The sequence below is a fragment of the Glossina fuscipes genome, unplaced genomic scaffold, assembly GCF_014805625.2.
Source record: "Glossina fuscipes isolate IAEA_lab_2018 unplaced genomic scaffold, Yale_Gfus_2 90, whole genome shotgun sequence".
In the NCBI taxonomy this organism is placed as follows: Eukaryota; Metazoa; Arthropoda; class Insecta; order Diptera; family Glossinidae; genus Glossina; species Glossina fuscipes.
The window spans coordinates 927,791-943,183 of record NW_023998444.1 but is presented as its reverse complement, the minus strand read 5'-3'; the positions used below and the strand labels follow the sequence as shown (position 1 = coordinate 943,183).

At 31.3% G+C, this 15,393-nt stretch overlaps 1 protein-coding gene across 1 annotated transcript in view; it reads left to right on the top strand.

The window, feature by feature from the left end:
• Window positions 1-560: 560 nt before the first annotated feature.
• The window catches only part of LOC119638470 (nuclear protein localization protein 4 homolog), a 43,637-nt gene continuing 28,804 nt past the window's right edge, over window positions 561-15,393 (top strand). Inside the window, exons 1-7 of the mRNA XM_038035273.1 lie at window positions 561-816; window positions 3,695-3,838; window positions 4,770-4,859; window positions 4,921-5,072; window positions 5,141-5,669; window positions 6,506-6,704; window positions 7,102-7,262. Coding sequence (XP_037891201.1) covers window positions 793-816; window positions 3,695-3,838; window positions 4,770-4,859; window positions 4,921-5,072; window positions 5,141-5,669; window positions 6,506-6,704; window positions 7,102-7,262 — 1,299 coding nt within the window. The 5' untranslated portion in view covers window positions 561-792. The remainder of the gene's footprint in view (window positions 817-3,694; window positions 3,839-4,769; window positions 4,860-4,920; window positions 5,073-5,140; window positions 5,670-6,505; window positions 6,705-7,101; window positions 7,263-15,393) is intronic.

The following is a 15,393-nucleotide window of genomic DNA, read 5'->3' as shown; positions in this document are numbered from 1 at the left end:
ATTTCTCCTATAAGAAAATAGCATAAAGTCTGCAGTATATCTCTCCTCTTCCAATCAGGAAGGAAATAATAGATATGTGTTCTTCCGATCCACAGGAGCTAAAAGCTTTACAATGACTTAAAGATTGCCATTAATACCTTCAGGTCGTTTATAGATTTTCAGTGTTCACGCACAAGTGTCCAATGAAAAACTCTGTTAAATCTAAATTATTTATGGGAAACTTCATTCGAAAGCTGAAATCTTTATTTATTTTTACATTTCTCTTTAGCTAGAGACCTTGTATTTTGATATATATTATATAATTATTTATTCATGAAAATGTGCCACAAAATTTCAATATTTAAATCTCTAAATGTATAAACTGGGTTGCACTTTTATTTCGAATTGCAATTGAAATTATGAAAGCGCCATCTGTTATTTGCTGTTATCTAACTTTAATAGAAAACGTATTGTGTTAACAAGCATTCTTATATAAATGAAAACATATTTTCATTTAAACATCCCTGTTATCACACTTTGTTATGACATTTTAATGAATTGGCGATTTTTTTCTAGTGTTAAACTGTTGTCATTGGTTTCAATTTTTAATTATTTTGCATTTTTTAAATAGAAAATTCGATAGACATCAAAAGAAAAAATATAAATTATTTAAACGGCAAAACTCTAAACATATATATGAAGGAGTTATAGTGACCAAGAGGGAATTGTGCAACAGTTTCAAACGCGTTTTCTATTAAAAAAAATAAAATAAATTTCGTCGCTGCCGTGATCTAACAAATACACACGGCAGACATGTCGAAATCAACTTCAAATTTTGTAAGTTTTTAAGTTTGTTGGTGTGGTATTATCGTAAAAATGGAAGAAAAAAGAAGAAAAAATGAAAATTAAAGCAACCGGCCTTTCAGGCAAATGAAAAATTTACTTAATATGTTTTCCTCTTTAAATTCACAGCAGCCGGCAAAATGAAAATGCGCATTGCGTCTGCTACAATTGCACGCGTCAAGTAAAAGTACGTGTTTAGAGTTCTTTTTCTGTTTGAAAAATTAGAACCGAAGGGGTCAGATGGTTAGGGATGGTCCGGGTCTTCGATAATATGTGATTAAAAGTCGTAAGTTAGATCAATACCCTTCAACTTATCAATAGTGCGAAGCTTTTTTAAAGTAATAGTCGGGAGACTATATCCGAACGAAGAAGCTAAGTTTGTTGCTATTTCTCTGATCTCACTTACAAGCCCCTTTTCCTGATGACATATAGAAATTGAATTTCTTTATATCTACTTTTACGCAAGGAAACAGGCTTTGGAGATCTCATATAAATATAGTGACAAAGAGAGTAGACTACTCGACTTAACCACGTGTGCATGTCCGTCTGCTCGAAATTAAAATCACAAATTCTCTGGCATTATGAGCTTGGTTTCTCTTTTTTTTTGTTGTCAATCTCTTCGACTAAAATTAAGAACATTAGCTGAGCTTGAACCTCAAGTCATAATCATTTACTTTTATGCATAAAGTATTACTTTTAGAGCGTCCCTAAGCCAACTTTGGAAAGAGTCATATATCAGAAAGTGAGCGCAGTATGCGAAAGTGATTTGCAATTTTTCTAATTATTAATGAGGCTATAATAAATTACATAAAAGTGTATTTTAAAATATATTTGTAAACCATATGACCATTGTATGGAATATTGTTATACATAACTAAAGCAATCTTATATCAAACAAGAAAAATGTACATATTAAAAAATGATGTTTAAGTTGGAAGAAAGACTTCAATTTAATCGCAACCACGGGTAGTAACACTCCCCCGTTTTCGTCGTCTAAGAATAGCTCACCAGTATGTGATCTTTCATCAAATAGTCCAAGGAGAATTAACACTATTAATTCCACGCAATCTACTGCGGCACACTTAACTCCAACTGCTTGGATATCGGAGCAATAGTTCTAAGAAATGTCGTTAATGTCATTTTTCTTTCAATAAAACGAGGTTGTCGAGTCAAGGAACTCAAGCACAAAGAAGCGCCTAGTGACTTATAAAGTCTTGCTGCTCAGGTTTAAAGGAGAAAAAGCAATTTTATAACATTGTTTCAGATTACGGATTTACATTGATACCCAGACCATGCGCTGGAAAAACAAGAACGTATTAAAAAATGTAAAAAGCGCATAAAGGTGTAGGCGTAACACTCACCGATGGCTATGGTCGCATCAGACCATTCGGTTCCTACTTTTTTCTTATTGACCATCACCGCATTCGTAGACATATGACCTGAATGACTACTGAGTTGTTTTCCTTTTTTTTTTAAATCGTTGCAAACACGCCCATATTTAATAAGAATTATGTAAATCTTTTAGCCGAAGGGCTTAGTAAGCATTGATCTTTGTTCGCTTTATCAACTTTTCAAAAACGATACTTCTTTGTAGCTTTTTCAGGTTGAATGTGTGGATGTGCTGAACTTGTTTTTCCATTTAGAAAACACACATTTAGAAAATAAATAATAAAAACTTGAAATAGCGTAAGTTTACCAATCAATTTGATTGTGTCCGGTGAACCATATACTTACCCTTTACTTTTGGAATGCTACACTGATGCGGCAACCAAATTAAAACTTGATGCTCTTGGGTTTACAATGTGTGCGTTCTGTATACTCACACTCACTTGCAAAGTAAGTGATGAGTGTGGAAAATTCGCGTTAATCCATATTTGCGTTTGTACTTGTTTCGGATATTTACAAGACCATCTTCATTGGCTTTGTTATGTCCTAAGAAACTGCTTAAAGATAGTTTCATAAACTGTACATACTTAGCTTCTTTACAAAGTATACGTTCATTCTTGACGCATGGGAAAATCTGTTTGATAATGAAAATTTGATATAAAATACCGATATCTTTGAGATATAGAATTGATTCCACCATAGGTGGTGTAGGGTATATTAAGTTTGTGCGGATGGTTGTAAAATCCAGAAAGGATTAAGATAGATCCATTTTTTATTATACCGATCGATACAGAATAATGTTTTGATCTAAATTTGTCTGTCCGTCTGTCCACGTTAGTTTGGGGTCAATTTACTGGGCGCAATTTTCGAGGTATTTCGATGTTTTGACCCAAACGACGATCGCTATTGAAAATTGTTCGGACAGGCCCCTCTCCATATGACGACTTATTGTGATAAGTTGTTGTAAGAAAAAATATTGTAATTTTTAGAATTTCGCGATCAACATCGCTTAGTAATAGGATTTCGGCATTCTAAAGTGGTGCAAAAAAGTTGGATCGGTTTCGGCAGTTTTTTGCCATATAACGAATTTTATGGAAACTGAATCTTCATATGGTAAAAAGCCTTAACTTTGAATGCTCTTTGATAAGAATCCGTGGACATACAAATTAATTTTACCAAACTTGGCCTACATAGGTCCGCTTTGTGGGTTTGTAATGAATAATAAAGCTTTGTATGCCTTTCAAGGCTCGCTGAATGTAATTTTAAAGCAACAGTAACTTAACAAAGAAAGAAAACGCAATTGACTCTGGTTATTTATATATTATACTTGCTTAGCAACTTATACAACTATTTTGATGGAATGGCTTTTAGGGTTACGTAAGCAGGGAGAAATTCTGAATAAACATATATTTCATGTCTCAAATTTACTCCTGTAATGTCTTTCGATTATCAATAAATTTTCCATTATTTTTCTTTATCTTTACAGTTAGTTCGAATACAATCACCGGAAGGCATTAAACGTATTGAGATCTCACCGAAATCCAGCTTTAAACAACTTTACGAATGCGTACAAAGGGTCCTCAAAATTGATGGCTTTGGTTTATTTAAAGAGAGAAATTTTTCAAATGAGGTAAACAAATAATGAAGTAATCCTTATCAACCCATAACTACAATTAATGATCTAAATGATCTAAATTTTAGCTAAAATCAAGGAGAAATAAAATACATTAGTGGCGGTTTCCTCAGCCGTTAGTAAACTCTTCTTAGCATTTTCGGTATTCCCGGGTAGCGCTGCTTGCTGCAAAGCCCAAAATGCTTCAAGGGATTAACTGCAATGTAGCCATTGTCCAAGCAACTTTTTTTTTCTTAATAGCATGCTTAATAATCTCTCCTCAAATTTTAAAATTGTTCTGACCTCTGCTACAGTGATCTACCCCCTTAAGCAATAGTTATATCACTTAATTAAACCAATTAACCCGACCATGTTTTTGACGGGCACTTTACAATGTCGGACAAAGGAAGTGGCAGGGTTTATAAAAATGCTTAAACTGAGAGGCTAGGAGCATAGCCGCCTGCGATAGATTTTTTAAGTTTTAGTTCGTTTTACCCACGTAATTAATTAATTATTTATGGCAGATACGCATTCTTAATGATAAAATTTGTTGAGGAAATCAGTCATGCGCGGACGGGCGCATCATGGCGTATATACTCGCCATAAACCGTTATCTGGTTAATTCTTTGCTTAGAATGAACATAATTGCAGTTTTAAAAATTAGTTTCGTTTTAAAAGGATTTATCCCAATTCATCTACTTATTTATCCGATAAGTCAAAAGCCAAAGCTTAGCTCAAGTCAATATGAAGGCTAGTAATTTGACAGATTGAATTAAGTCACAGTCAACTCACAATTGCGATATTGTTTAGACCCCTTCGTCCTGTTATAAGAAATTATTTATTGTTTGGCCAAAGATCGTTGTGGAAATAATCGGCACTTGACTGATATTTCTAATGCCTTTGCCAAAAAAAAAATGAACTTGCTTTTAATCAATAACTTTATTTACAGCTTTATGCCAATTCGTCGCAACAAATCGGTAGCGCGCTTAAGCATGGCGACTTGATATATTTAAAGCAAATAGCCAGTGGTTCTGCTCGCGTAAGTAAGAATAGCTATGTAAAAAGAAATTAGAAATTCATAATTGTATTTATACTTTTAGCGCACCAGTACTGCTAGCATAGATAATTTTGAAAACTTTTCTGGTTCGTTAGCGGACAATTTTAGTAAAACCAATGTTGTTATAGAAGATGAAGTCGACCAACTTTTGGCTAAAGAAGACGGTTTAATTAAACGCGGTCGAGATACTAAATTGCAAGTTCGCTAAATTTATAAAGATAGAGAAAAAAAAAAATCGAAAAGTTTTCTTTTGTTATCACTAGATGCCATCATGCTTCCAATGGTTGCTGTGTTCATTGTTCGCCCATGGAACCATACGATGAATCATATCTGAAAGAGCATAAAATTAAACATTTATCATTTCACTCGTACATACGAAAGCAAACTTCGGGTATTGATCGTGGCAAGTATATGGTGTTCGATGATATCAATTGTCGCATTAAAACTGGCTGTCGTGATCACTTACCTTGGCCTAAGGGTATATGTTCCAAATGTCAACCGTCGGCCATTACGTTAAATCGTCAAGTTTACCGTCATGTGGATAACGTTATGTTTGAGAATACAAATATAGTAGAACGATTTTTGAATTATTGGCGCACTACCGGTCATCAGCGTATGGGTTTTCTTTACGGTACTTATGAAATGAATACAGATGTCCCCTTGGGTATACGGGCGAAGGTAGCAGCTATTTATGAGCCGCCACAGGAAACTACACGAGATTCGATAAAGTTTTTGGACGATGAGGCAATAAATGATGTGGAAGAAGTCGCGAAAGTTTTGGGTTTAAGAAAGGTACACAAAATATAGCAAAAAAGATCCATTTAAATAACGCTGCTATAGACTATTCTTTACTTTTCCTTTGGTTCGAAATGTTATTTTTTTTTTTTGTAGTGCTTGGATCTCATTCTAAAATTATTTTCGATTAAAGGTCAACGAAAACTATCTTTGAATCCTTTCTGCCGCAAAAGTAGTGCGTTTCATAAATTAAATCTAAAATTCTTTCCCGGTGTACGACACTGTTGTTTTGCATTGTATACCTTCCCAAACTCTATGACTTCGTTTCAACTTTGGAATGCATGTCCGTTTGTTCGTCTATCCATTTGTCTGTCTGTAGTTCTTGCGGTAAGCTTTCTCCCGTTAGTGAAAATGAAGATATTGCCTACAAAGTTGGAAATACATAAGGATGTTACTTAAATGTTTCCAAGGACACGTCCAAAACGCCTGCACGCCTATGCGACAAAAACTTTTATTTTGAAAACCCAAAAAAACAGCCGCGCCCACTCGATGCTATAGAGCACGCAAATTGAGTTTTTTATTTTGTCATTTTTAGGATAACAGTGATGGGTACAAAATACATATATGTACATATATATATTATACCCCTACGAACCCTTACGTGTTAAATGCATCGTGTTATTGAATATGAAATACTGAGGACTGCTTGAAAGACGGGATTTTTAATTTAAATGTTAACAAAATACTAATTTTGTGCAGATATATATAAACTTTTTCTAGATCACTGTAATAGTTCATTTTGCTTTTCTTCCTTAATTAGTTCAATAACTTCTTTTACTTCTACAAAAAAAACTGGTATTCTATTTTAATCTCATACTGTTTCCTTTCCTTAGGTTGGCTGGATATTTACTGATTTAATAACCGACGATCCAGCAGCTGGTACGGTTAAACAATTGCGTGGTATTGAGACTCATTTTCTAACTGCTCAAGAATGTATAACGGCTGGTGAATTACAAAATCGTCATCCAAATTCTTGCAAATACTCTTCGAACGGTTCTTTTGGCTCGAAATTCGTTACAGTTTGCGTTACGGGTAAAATGTTTTTTAATTTTTCCTTGTTTTTTTAATACCCCACACTACTTATGGTACAAGGGATATATTAAGTTTGTGTGTATCCTTGCAACAACCAAGTGAACTTGAGATGGAATCACTTTTTATTACACCGACAAGTTTGTCTGTCCGTCTGTCTGTCCCGTTTTTTATGTTTAACCTGCAGATCGCACTATTTGAGATATTTGTTGTACCTACATGTTTTGGTCCAAGGACGAACGCTATTGAAAGTTATTTGGACTGGACCACTTCCTGTATAAAAATGTATGGATAACTGTTCTGTAGTGTAGGGTATTTAATGGTGGTCCGTACACATTAGTGTTTGTAGATATATATCTATTTTTTTTTTTTTTTTTGAAAACTTAATTAAATATTTCAGGTGATAAAAAAAAACAAGTGCATATGGAAGGTTATGCTGTTTCGGCCCAATGTATGGCATTGGTACGAGATAATTGTTTAGTGCCCACAAAAGATGCACCCGAATTGGGTTATATACGTGAATCATCTGATAAACAATACGTACCGGATGTTTATTATAAGGTAAGTGATAAATACAAACTTATTAACAAAAAATTGGTGAGAATGGATGATAAAGAGAATATAAAATCAATGATGGATCTTATGTAAAATAAAACATTTCTTACTTTCTGTTTAATTAGGTTTTTTACATTTATAAGTTTTTATTTTCACATTTTCATAAAATCCATCAAACATAGATTAGATTAAATTATTTTATTGTTTATATTACAGTTTATTTTACATTTTCTTTTCGTTTTCTGAATGATAAACAAATAGTTTACAGACTTTTTGTTAAATTTTTTTTTTTTTATTTATTTTTATGTTAGGTTAGGAAAATTTAGTCTTTCTATATATACATATATTTTTATATGAATATGAATTCATATTCACTTATAATCAATACTAGAAATGAGGAGATTTTTTTTCTCTTATTATTATTACCTCCACTTAATTTCATTTTCTTATTAAAATCTTTGTACGAAACATCTTTGCGCTCTAAGTTTATCCAAACTCATCTGTCTACTAATATTCTATTATAATTAAAAAAGAAAAAAATGACTAGTGAATGATGGCTAGTTTATATTACATACAACTAGTTGGTGGATTTTCAGAAGGGAAATGAGAAAATGACTTGAAGAATAGCATTGTTATTGCAATTGATTTAATAACAATCACGAGAGTATAAATCTCTATAAACCTAATTAGAAATATGTAATAAGCAAAGGATGTCGTCATATTTTCAATATTATGTGTTCAAATCCGTTTTCAAATCATTTTATCTTTAAATAGATTTTTGACTTTCTAGATATGTTTTTACTTTTTCTTTACTCTTCTTCTTTTTTAATTTTTGTTTTTTTTTTTGTTTTTCAAATAAAAACTCATCACAAGCCTTTTTTAGTTCAATTCTCTCAATGTCTATTAACTTTCTAATATTAATTTATTATCGGAGAGAAAAAAAGAGTAATTATTTGTTTATTTTTAATTTTTTTTGTTATATACCGCTTTCTAAAGTTCGATTAAACGCTTTTATCTAATTTATTATCGAGAACTAATATTTGAGTTGTTTTTTTTTTTTTTTTTTTTTGAGTACATTAATCTAAAACGTTTTTCAAATGATTTTGCAATTAGTTTCTTTTTGTTGTTGTTGCTGTTCTTAAAGACTTTACGATAAAGGGAATAAAATTTCTTTTTCAAATTTTGTCATTAGCGGCCTGAAGAAGAACTCTCGTATAGCATTGAGTTTTGTGGCAGTTAAAGTTTTGCATTTTTCTTCCACATTTAGCTTTTGAACACAATTTTCTGTTTAATGTTCTATTTTTTTTTGTTTCTTTTTTTTTTTTGATTAACCAAATGACCGCTAATAATGTCAAGACACATTTCTTATATATATATATATATATAAGGGGAATAAAAAAAAAAAAAATCACTTGTTCACGTTTAATATTTTAGTTTTGTTTATTTTATTTTGAAATTTTAATTAATTGAATTCTCACTCAACGTATTATGAGTTTTTCGAATTATTTCCAATATATATATATTTATTTAAACAACTTTTTTACTCTAAAGAATAACGTTCCTTTTTTTAATATAAAATAGATTTTTATCCTATAATAATATAAAAATTATGTTACAATTGTACTTTTAAAGATAAATTACAGCATAATCACCATCATCCGTAAGGAAACAATCAAAAAAAAAAAAAACGAAGCCTCTTAATACTCTATTCGATAAATAAAGATTTGAAAACAATTTCCACCCCCAAAAAAAAGCATAACTAAAATGATCACGATCTAGTCCGATTTCAAAAAAACATAACAAAAAGAAATAAGAACGCTGTAGGGGGGCAAGGTGCATCATTAAATCCCGTACATCATCCTATAATTAATCATATATCGGCCTTTCAAAGCAAGAAGCTGTATGAGAAGTGGTCGAAAAAGTAGTGCGATCTGAATCATTTTAAATAGCGTTCGTGCTTGGGTCGAAACATCATCATAATATCTCAAAAATTGCGGCCTATAGGGAGCTAACAGACGGACAGATCGACGGATGAGCTTAGATCAATGCAAAAATCGGTTTTGAATCGATCGGTATAATAACAGATGGGTCTATTTGAAGTTTTTCTGCGTGTTGCATACAGCCATGCAAACTTAATATGCCCTTGTGCCACAAGTCGTGTAGGATGCAATGCTCTTACTGTCTTGATCTTTTGGTCCAATCATAATAAAATGATGTTAACGTTTTAACCGTTCGGCCGGGTCAATTATATAGGAAAGTATGAAGAGAAGGATTTGCAAGAAGGAAATGCAATCTTTTAAAGCCATCTGCTGCTTATGAGTCATTCTTGCTCTGCACAAATTTCAAATCAGTTTTGAAATATAACAAATCGTAACACTATGTCTCTTGCATTCTCTATAGTTATTTGTTAAGTCGGGAGTACGCGAAGATGGAGAAGATTGTCTAAAATTAGAAACTTTTTAAAGGATTACTCGCTTCATGCAGCTTTAAGCTATAATCATAACATAAATGATTTTGGTATAGAGAATGTAAGGGTTAGATAGATAGATAGGATACGTTCTTAAAAGACTCCTCTTTGAGAGAAAGTTGTGTAATCTATTAAGATCGGGATAAGCAATTACGTTTTTTCATAAATAATCTATTCTGCGTTTTATACAGATCTTGCGACATACTTTCTGGGCTAGCATCGCTTCTTCTAAGTAATTCGCGATTTTTAAGAGGCCTCTTCTAAGTAACTTAAAAATCGCGAATTTGCATACATTGGAGTATGTCATACAAAATAATTGCTTTGCAATCAACATTTTGAAGGTCACACCTGAAGCGTCAAGAACTAAAAATACTCGAAACTTTGTTCAATGATCTTTTGCTTTTCACTCGAAAAATTTTGATCGCAAAATAACATTTAAATATATGTTTCTAAAAATCATATTAAAAATTTGAAGTTTTATCGTCCGCTGCGTTTTACAGACCGAAAAATTACTGTACTCAATCTCAATAAATACGTGATATTCGTTCGTTCATAGTGATATTCTCAGGTAGACAAACTAGATGACCTTAATAATGAGCCATATAAAAAGTCTTCGCGGTTTCTTTCTGCTTCTTTCAAAAGATTATAAACGGTCATGTGGTTGATATTTAGTGCTTCACCTATTCCTGACAACTAATTTGCCGGTCTTGTTCCACCAGATGCAAAATTTCGTCTTCTTAGACCAGACTGATGTGCATCTTTAATATCGAAATTTCCGGAACGGAATAAAGCAAATCACTTTTGGGTCCTTCGTTCATTCACAACATTCTCACCGAACACTTCGGCATGTCTCATTTTTTTTATAGTGAAAGAGCGTTACATTGCGTATTTCTTCGGATATTTCACCCAATTTCAAATCAAATCAGAAGCAAAGAATTAGAAAGTCATCTTCACCAAAATATGTCAACTGAAATTTAAGCACATGTGCGTTTAAGACAATCAGGTGGGTGTTACCCCATATATACATATATATATAGGCATTAACAGTGTCCCGCGGAAAAATCCGCAGAGATTTTTTTATATAAGCTAATAATATTGACTAATATCACAAGGGACCAGAATATGGAGAAGTTTCTTTCGAAGCCAACTTTGCTTCCTTTAATTTATGATTATCGTCATTTGTACGGCAATCGTATCGTCTAGTGGGTAGGATGCCCGCCTGTCAGACGAAGCTTAATGCGCAATAGACCCGAGCACTTTGTCCTTTTACTACGCTACATATGTAGCAAAGTGGAAATAAATGGAAATAATTCAGCTGACTGCGAAAATATATATATATATATATTATATATATATGTATACATATATTTTACTTCGTACATCACCAAACAAAATGCTGCTGCTTCTGTGCTTTACTACAACACATATGTAATAAAGTACAACTAAAGTGGCGAATTATTATTGTCTATACAAATTTTTACCTTGAACATACTAAAAACATTGGAACTTTTAAGAAGCATTTGCGTCAGATGTTGTTGATAACGTGCTTTGCCCATAATCAGCCTGAAATTTTTTCATATGCCTATGCCTAGTATTTGTCTGTAATTCGATACACGGGTACAATATTTGCATGTCTCTCCGTGTAATCGCTTATTAACAGAGTAAGGACAGATCAAGAAATCAGTATTGCAGCATCTCCTTCTAGAAGGAAGTCTCTAAAAACTGAAGCAAAAGAAAGATAAGAAAACTTGCGAATTATATAAAATGGTTTTCGGTAATTAGACAGATTTCGACTACGGCAACTTTACGTATACCTACACTGGCGTCAATTTAAACTCGTTATTATCATGGTGACGAGCATATTATTGATAGCCATATGGGAAAATCGGTGGGGGTAAGGAAATGCTCACTTGCATGTAAGATGAGAAATAAAGTAATTTTTCAGACTGATCATAAAATCTCTACAAGCGACTTGCGAACTCTTTACATTAAGAGTGATTTTAATAAAAAAAAAAAAATAAAAAAAAGCTTTTAAACAGTTCCAGAAAGCAAAGTCTGGAGGTGACGAATTTTGTCCAACGTAGTAGACCTTCCATTTGTGCTTAGTTTTATTAAAAATAAAAAATGAAAAAAACAAAAAAATTGAATAAATTATTTTATATATCCAGTGTGTGGCTCTTAAAAAATTCGTCTTGAGCCGATAACCGGTTTATTTTTGTTCATAAGTTTTCAAAGATACATATATTGGTTAACTTTGTTTGTTTCTTTGTTGTTGTAATATTTTCTACCACATTTAAACGTTTAATGGATTATTAGACATTTATATACATACATTATTACACACATACATATACATTTAAATCTATATAGTTCGGTAGAGTTTTTCTTTGGCTTTATAATAATTCTTTTAAAATTTTCGTTTTAAAATCTCATATTACTTATTGTATTTTATATTTGTTGTTTGTTTATTTGTTTGCTTGCCTTGTTGTCAGAGCCTAGTTCTTCCTCCAAGTTATTAGAAGATTCATCGCTGTAATCCGTAATGCGTTTGTTGTTTTCCTTGTTTCTTTGGATTTTCTTTTTGTTTCTCAATAGTGTATAAAAACCAAATCCGGTTTATTGTTTTATCCGGATGTTTCCATTATATTTTGTTTTGTTCGTTTTTTTTTTTTTTTTTGTTTTTTTTTGCTCTAAATTCTATTTTCTTCTTCAGTGGTTAGTACTTTACTTTATTTGTGTCCATATGTTACTTGTTTTCTGATAATTCTAACCTGTTTCCTGTCATGTAGTTAGTTTTCAAAATTTATATATTTTTCCAAAAATATGTTTTTATCTGCTTTTTAAAAAAAAAATTTTTTTTCTCATTTTATATATTGTTTTTTATGTAAAATTTTTTTTGCTCTTAATTTAATTATTATTATTATTTATTTATTTATTTATTTATTCTTTTTTTTTACTTTTATTGTATTCGTTTATGTTTCGTATGTGTTTTTGTCTTTTTTAAAGCTATGGAGCGGATTATATGAATGGTTATTGTTTTTATTTATCTATTTTTTTATTAAAAATTCTCTTTTCAAGCATATGCTTAAGCAAACCACAATAGAAAAAAAAAAACGAAAAATATTGCTCAAATCAATGTTTCAAGGCCCATTAATGAAAAAGCATTATTGTTATTATTATTTCATTTAAAAAATTCATGCGACTAAAATACACTTTATAACCACTTAGAGATAAAATTAATCATAAAAAAAAAAGTAAAAAGAAAATTAATGACTTATAGTTATTATCGTTTATTACATCAATTAATCATGTTTTAAGGTAAAATGTAAAATTTTCATATAGTTTTAGTGTTCAGGTATAGTGAAAATTCATTAAGAATTCCGAGTAGAATTTGGTTTGTCCCTTAGTCCATGAGATACTTTATTTAATTTTGCATATATTGGCCAGTGCGTCCATGAGATACTTTACCGATTCATAAATGTTATTCAGTACGTGCGAAATTCCGAGTCAAACTTAGTGTGTCCGCCAGTTCACGATATACTTTATTTACTTGTACACACATTTACAGGTACGTGAAATTCTGAATTGAGTTTGGTATATCCTTTAGCCCATCAGACACTTTGCCCATTCATAAATGCTAGTCAGTGCGCGCGAAATTCTGAATCAAACTTGGTATGTCCGTCGATCCATTAAATACTTTATTGACTTACGCATGCATTTGCCAGTGCGCGCATTTCCGAATTGAATTTGGTACGTCCGCCGCTCGATGGTGTACTTTATTGACTTATACATGTGTTGTGTCTTAGTGTTTGAAATATTCGTAATTTTACGTTCAATTACGCTATATCACAGCCGAAGCGTGAAGTTTTGGGCCAAATAAATCAAGGTCAAGCCCGTAAGATGCACGATTGATTTGATAATAGCCGCCTGTAAGTAAGATTCTCGATTAAATCATGTTACTCGGTATGTGAAACTCATGTCCGTCAACTGATTCGATTAATAATGGCGTGCCATTCTAGAATAATGTTGACGTATTTATGGATGCGTGACATTCAAGATGAACTCTGATATATAAGTTGACTTGTAATATTCGCGATCGATTAAGGTAAACCCCAATCCAAGGGTGAAACAGTGGCTCAATTTGGCCATGTCCTGGGCAATCCCCAGGATCATTAGTGTATGAAACATTAGATCTATTTAGACATGTCAATCGATAAGGTCGGTGAAAATTTTTGTCGTATTAGCTATGGCCGTCTTCCCATTAAATTCTCAAAGCAATTTAAGCTTTCCATCCTCCTTACATGCTTGATAGATTTAACAATTTCAGTAGACTTTTTGCATTCCATGCTGACATCCTAATGTTAATGGGTGCTTACATTCTCGGTCCTGATTAATTTAGACCATAAATTTGAAAGTTTTTCGATTCACTAATCTGTTGGATTCTAGATCGAGTTCACTATAATTTATTATATTCAGAATCATGGATGTATAAATTTGACTTTTACTCGGAGAAAAATCTTTATAGTACCGTATTTTTCGTACTATGAATTTGATGTGCGTCTTAGAGTCCGAAAAATACAGTAATTGATTTTTTTCTTTACTGCAAGATACTGCCCCAGGCAGTGTTGCATTCAGGGCATCAGGAAACTTATTAACTTTAACTTATAAACTGAAAAGAAAATATGTTTGTAATAAGACTTTAGGTTCAAAGACAGTCACTGAGATGTGTGTGTATTCGTTCCTTGGTATGTGTTCAATTTGATAAATCAGCCAAAAAATGCTGAAAACAAATTTTTGAATTGAACTTATTTCGATGATAAGTTTTTTTTTATATATTCTTTTCATTTCTGATTTTTTTTTTTTGTTTTTCTTTGCATAATATTAATTCAATTTTAATAATTTATTAATTCATCAGTTAGTTAGTGTTTTATAAATATGTGGTTTAACTTGTAATATAATTTTTTTTTCGCAAAATTCTTTCTTGCAAATCAATTTTTAACAATTTTAACATATTTGATTTTTAAATTTTAATGCAACAGCTAAAGCAAATTTAATTTTATTTATTTATTTTAAAACATTTCTTGGCAATGACATAAAATTTTCTTAATTTTACAAATTTCAAATTTTAGTTCAATTTTTTTTTTTGTTTTTTTTTTTGTTTCATTTTTCTATATTTCTAATGTTTCGAACAATTAAACTCTAGCGAAGGCTTTGCGATGTATATGATATAAAGAAAATAATGAAATCACGCAACTTCTTAAGGATATGTGGAGAAAGTTAAGAAAATATGTTTTCAATATTTTTTTGTTTTTGTTTTTTTGTTAAATTTTCCAATAATTTTCTCTCTCATCTTTGTCAGGTATATCTGTAGCGCATTTATAACCATTGTATATATATGTATATATATATATATAGGTTGGTTTTCTAAATATTTATTATTATTATTATTTATATTTTATCGTTTAGTAATAACTATAGATGAGAATGTTTTCTTACAGTTATACAAATATTTTTAAATATTTTTTTTTAAGAAAAAATCAATTTATTTTTTTCTTTTCATATTTTGTACATTTACTCTATATGATTAATAATTTATTTATTTATTTTTAGTAATATTTTTTATATATTTCACAAATTCCCTAAACACATTTTGTTGTCTGTTTATGATTA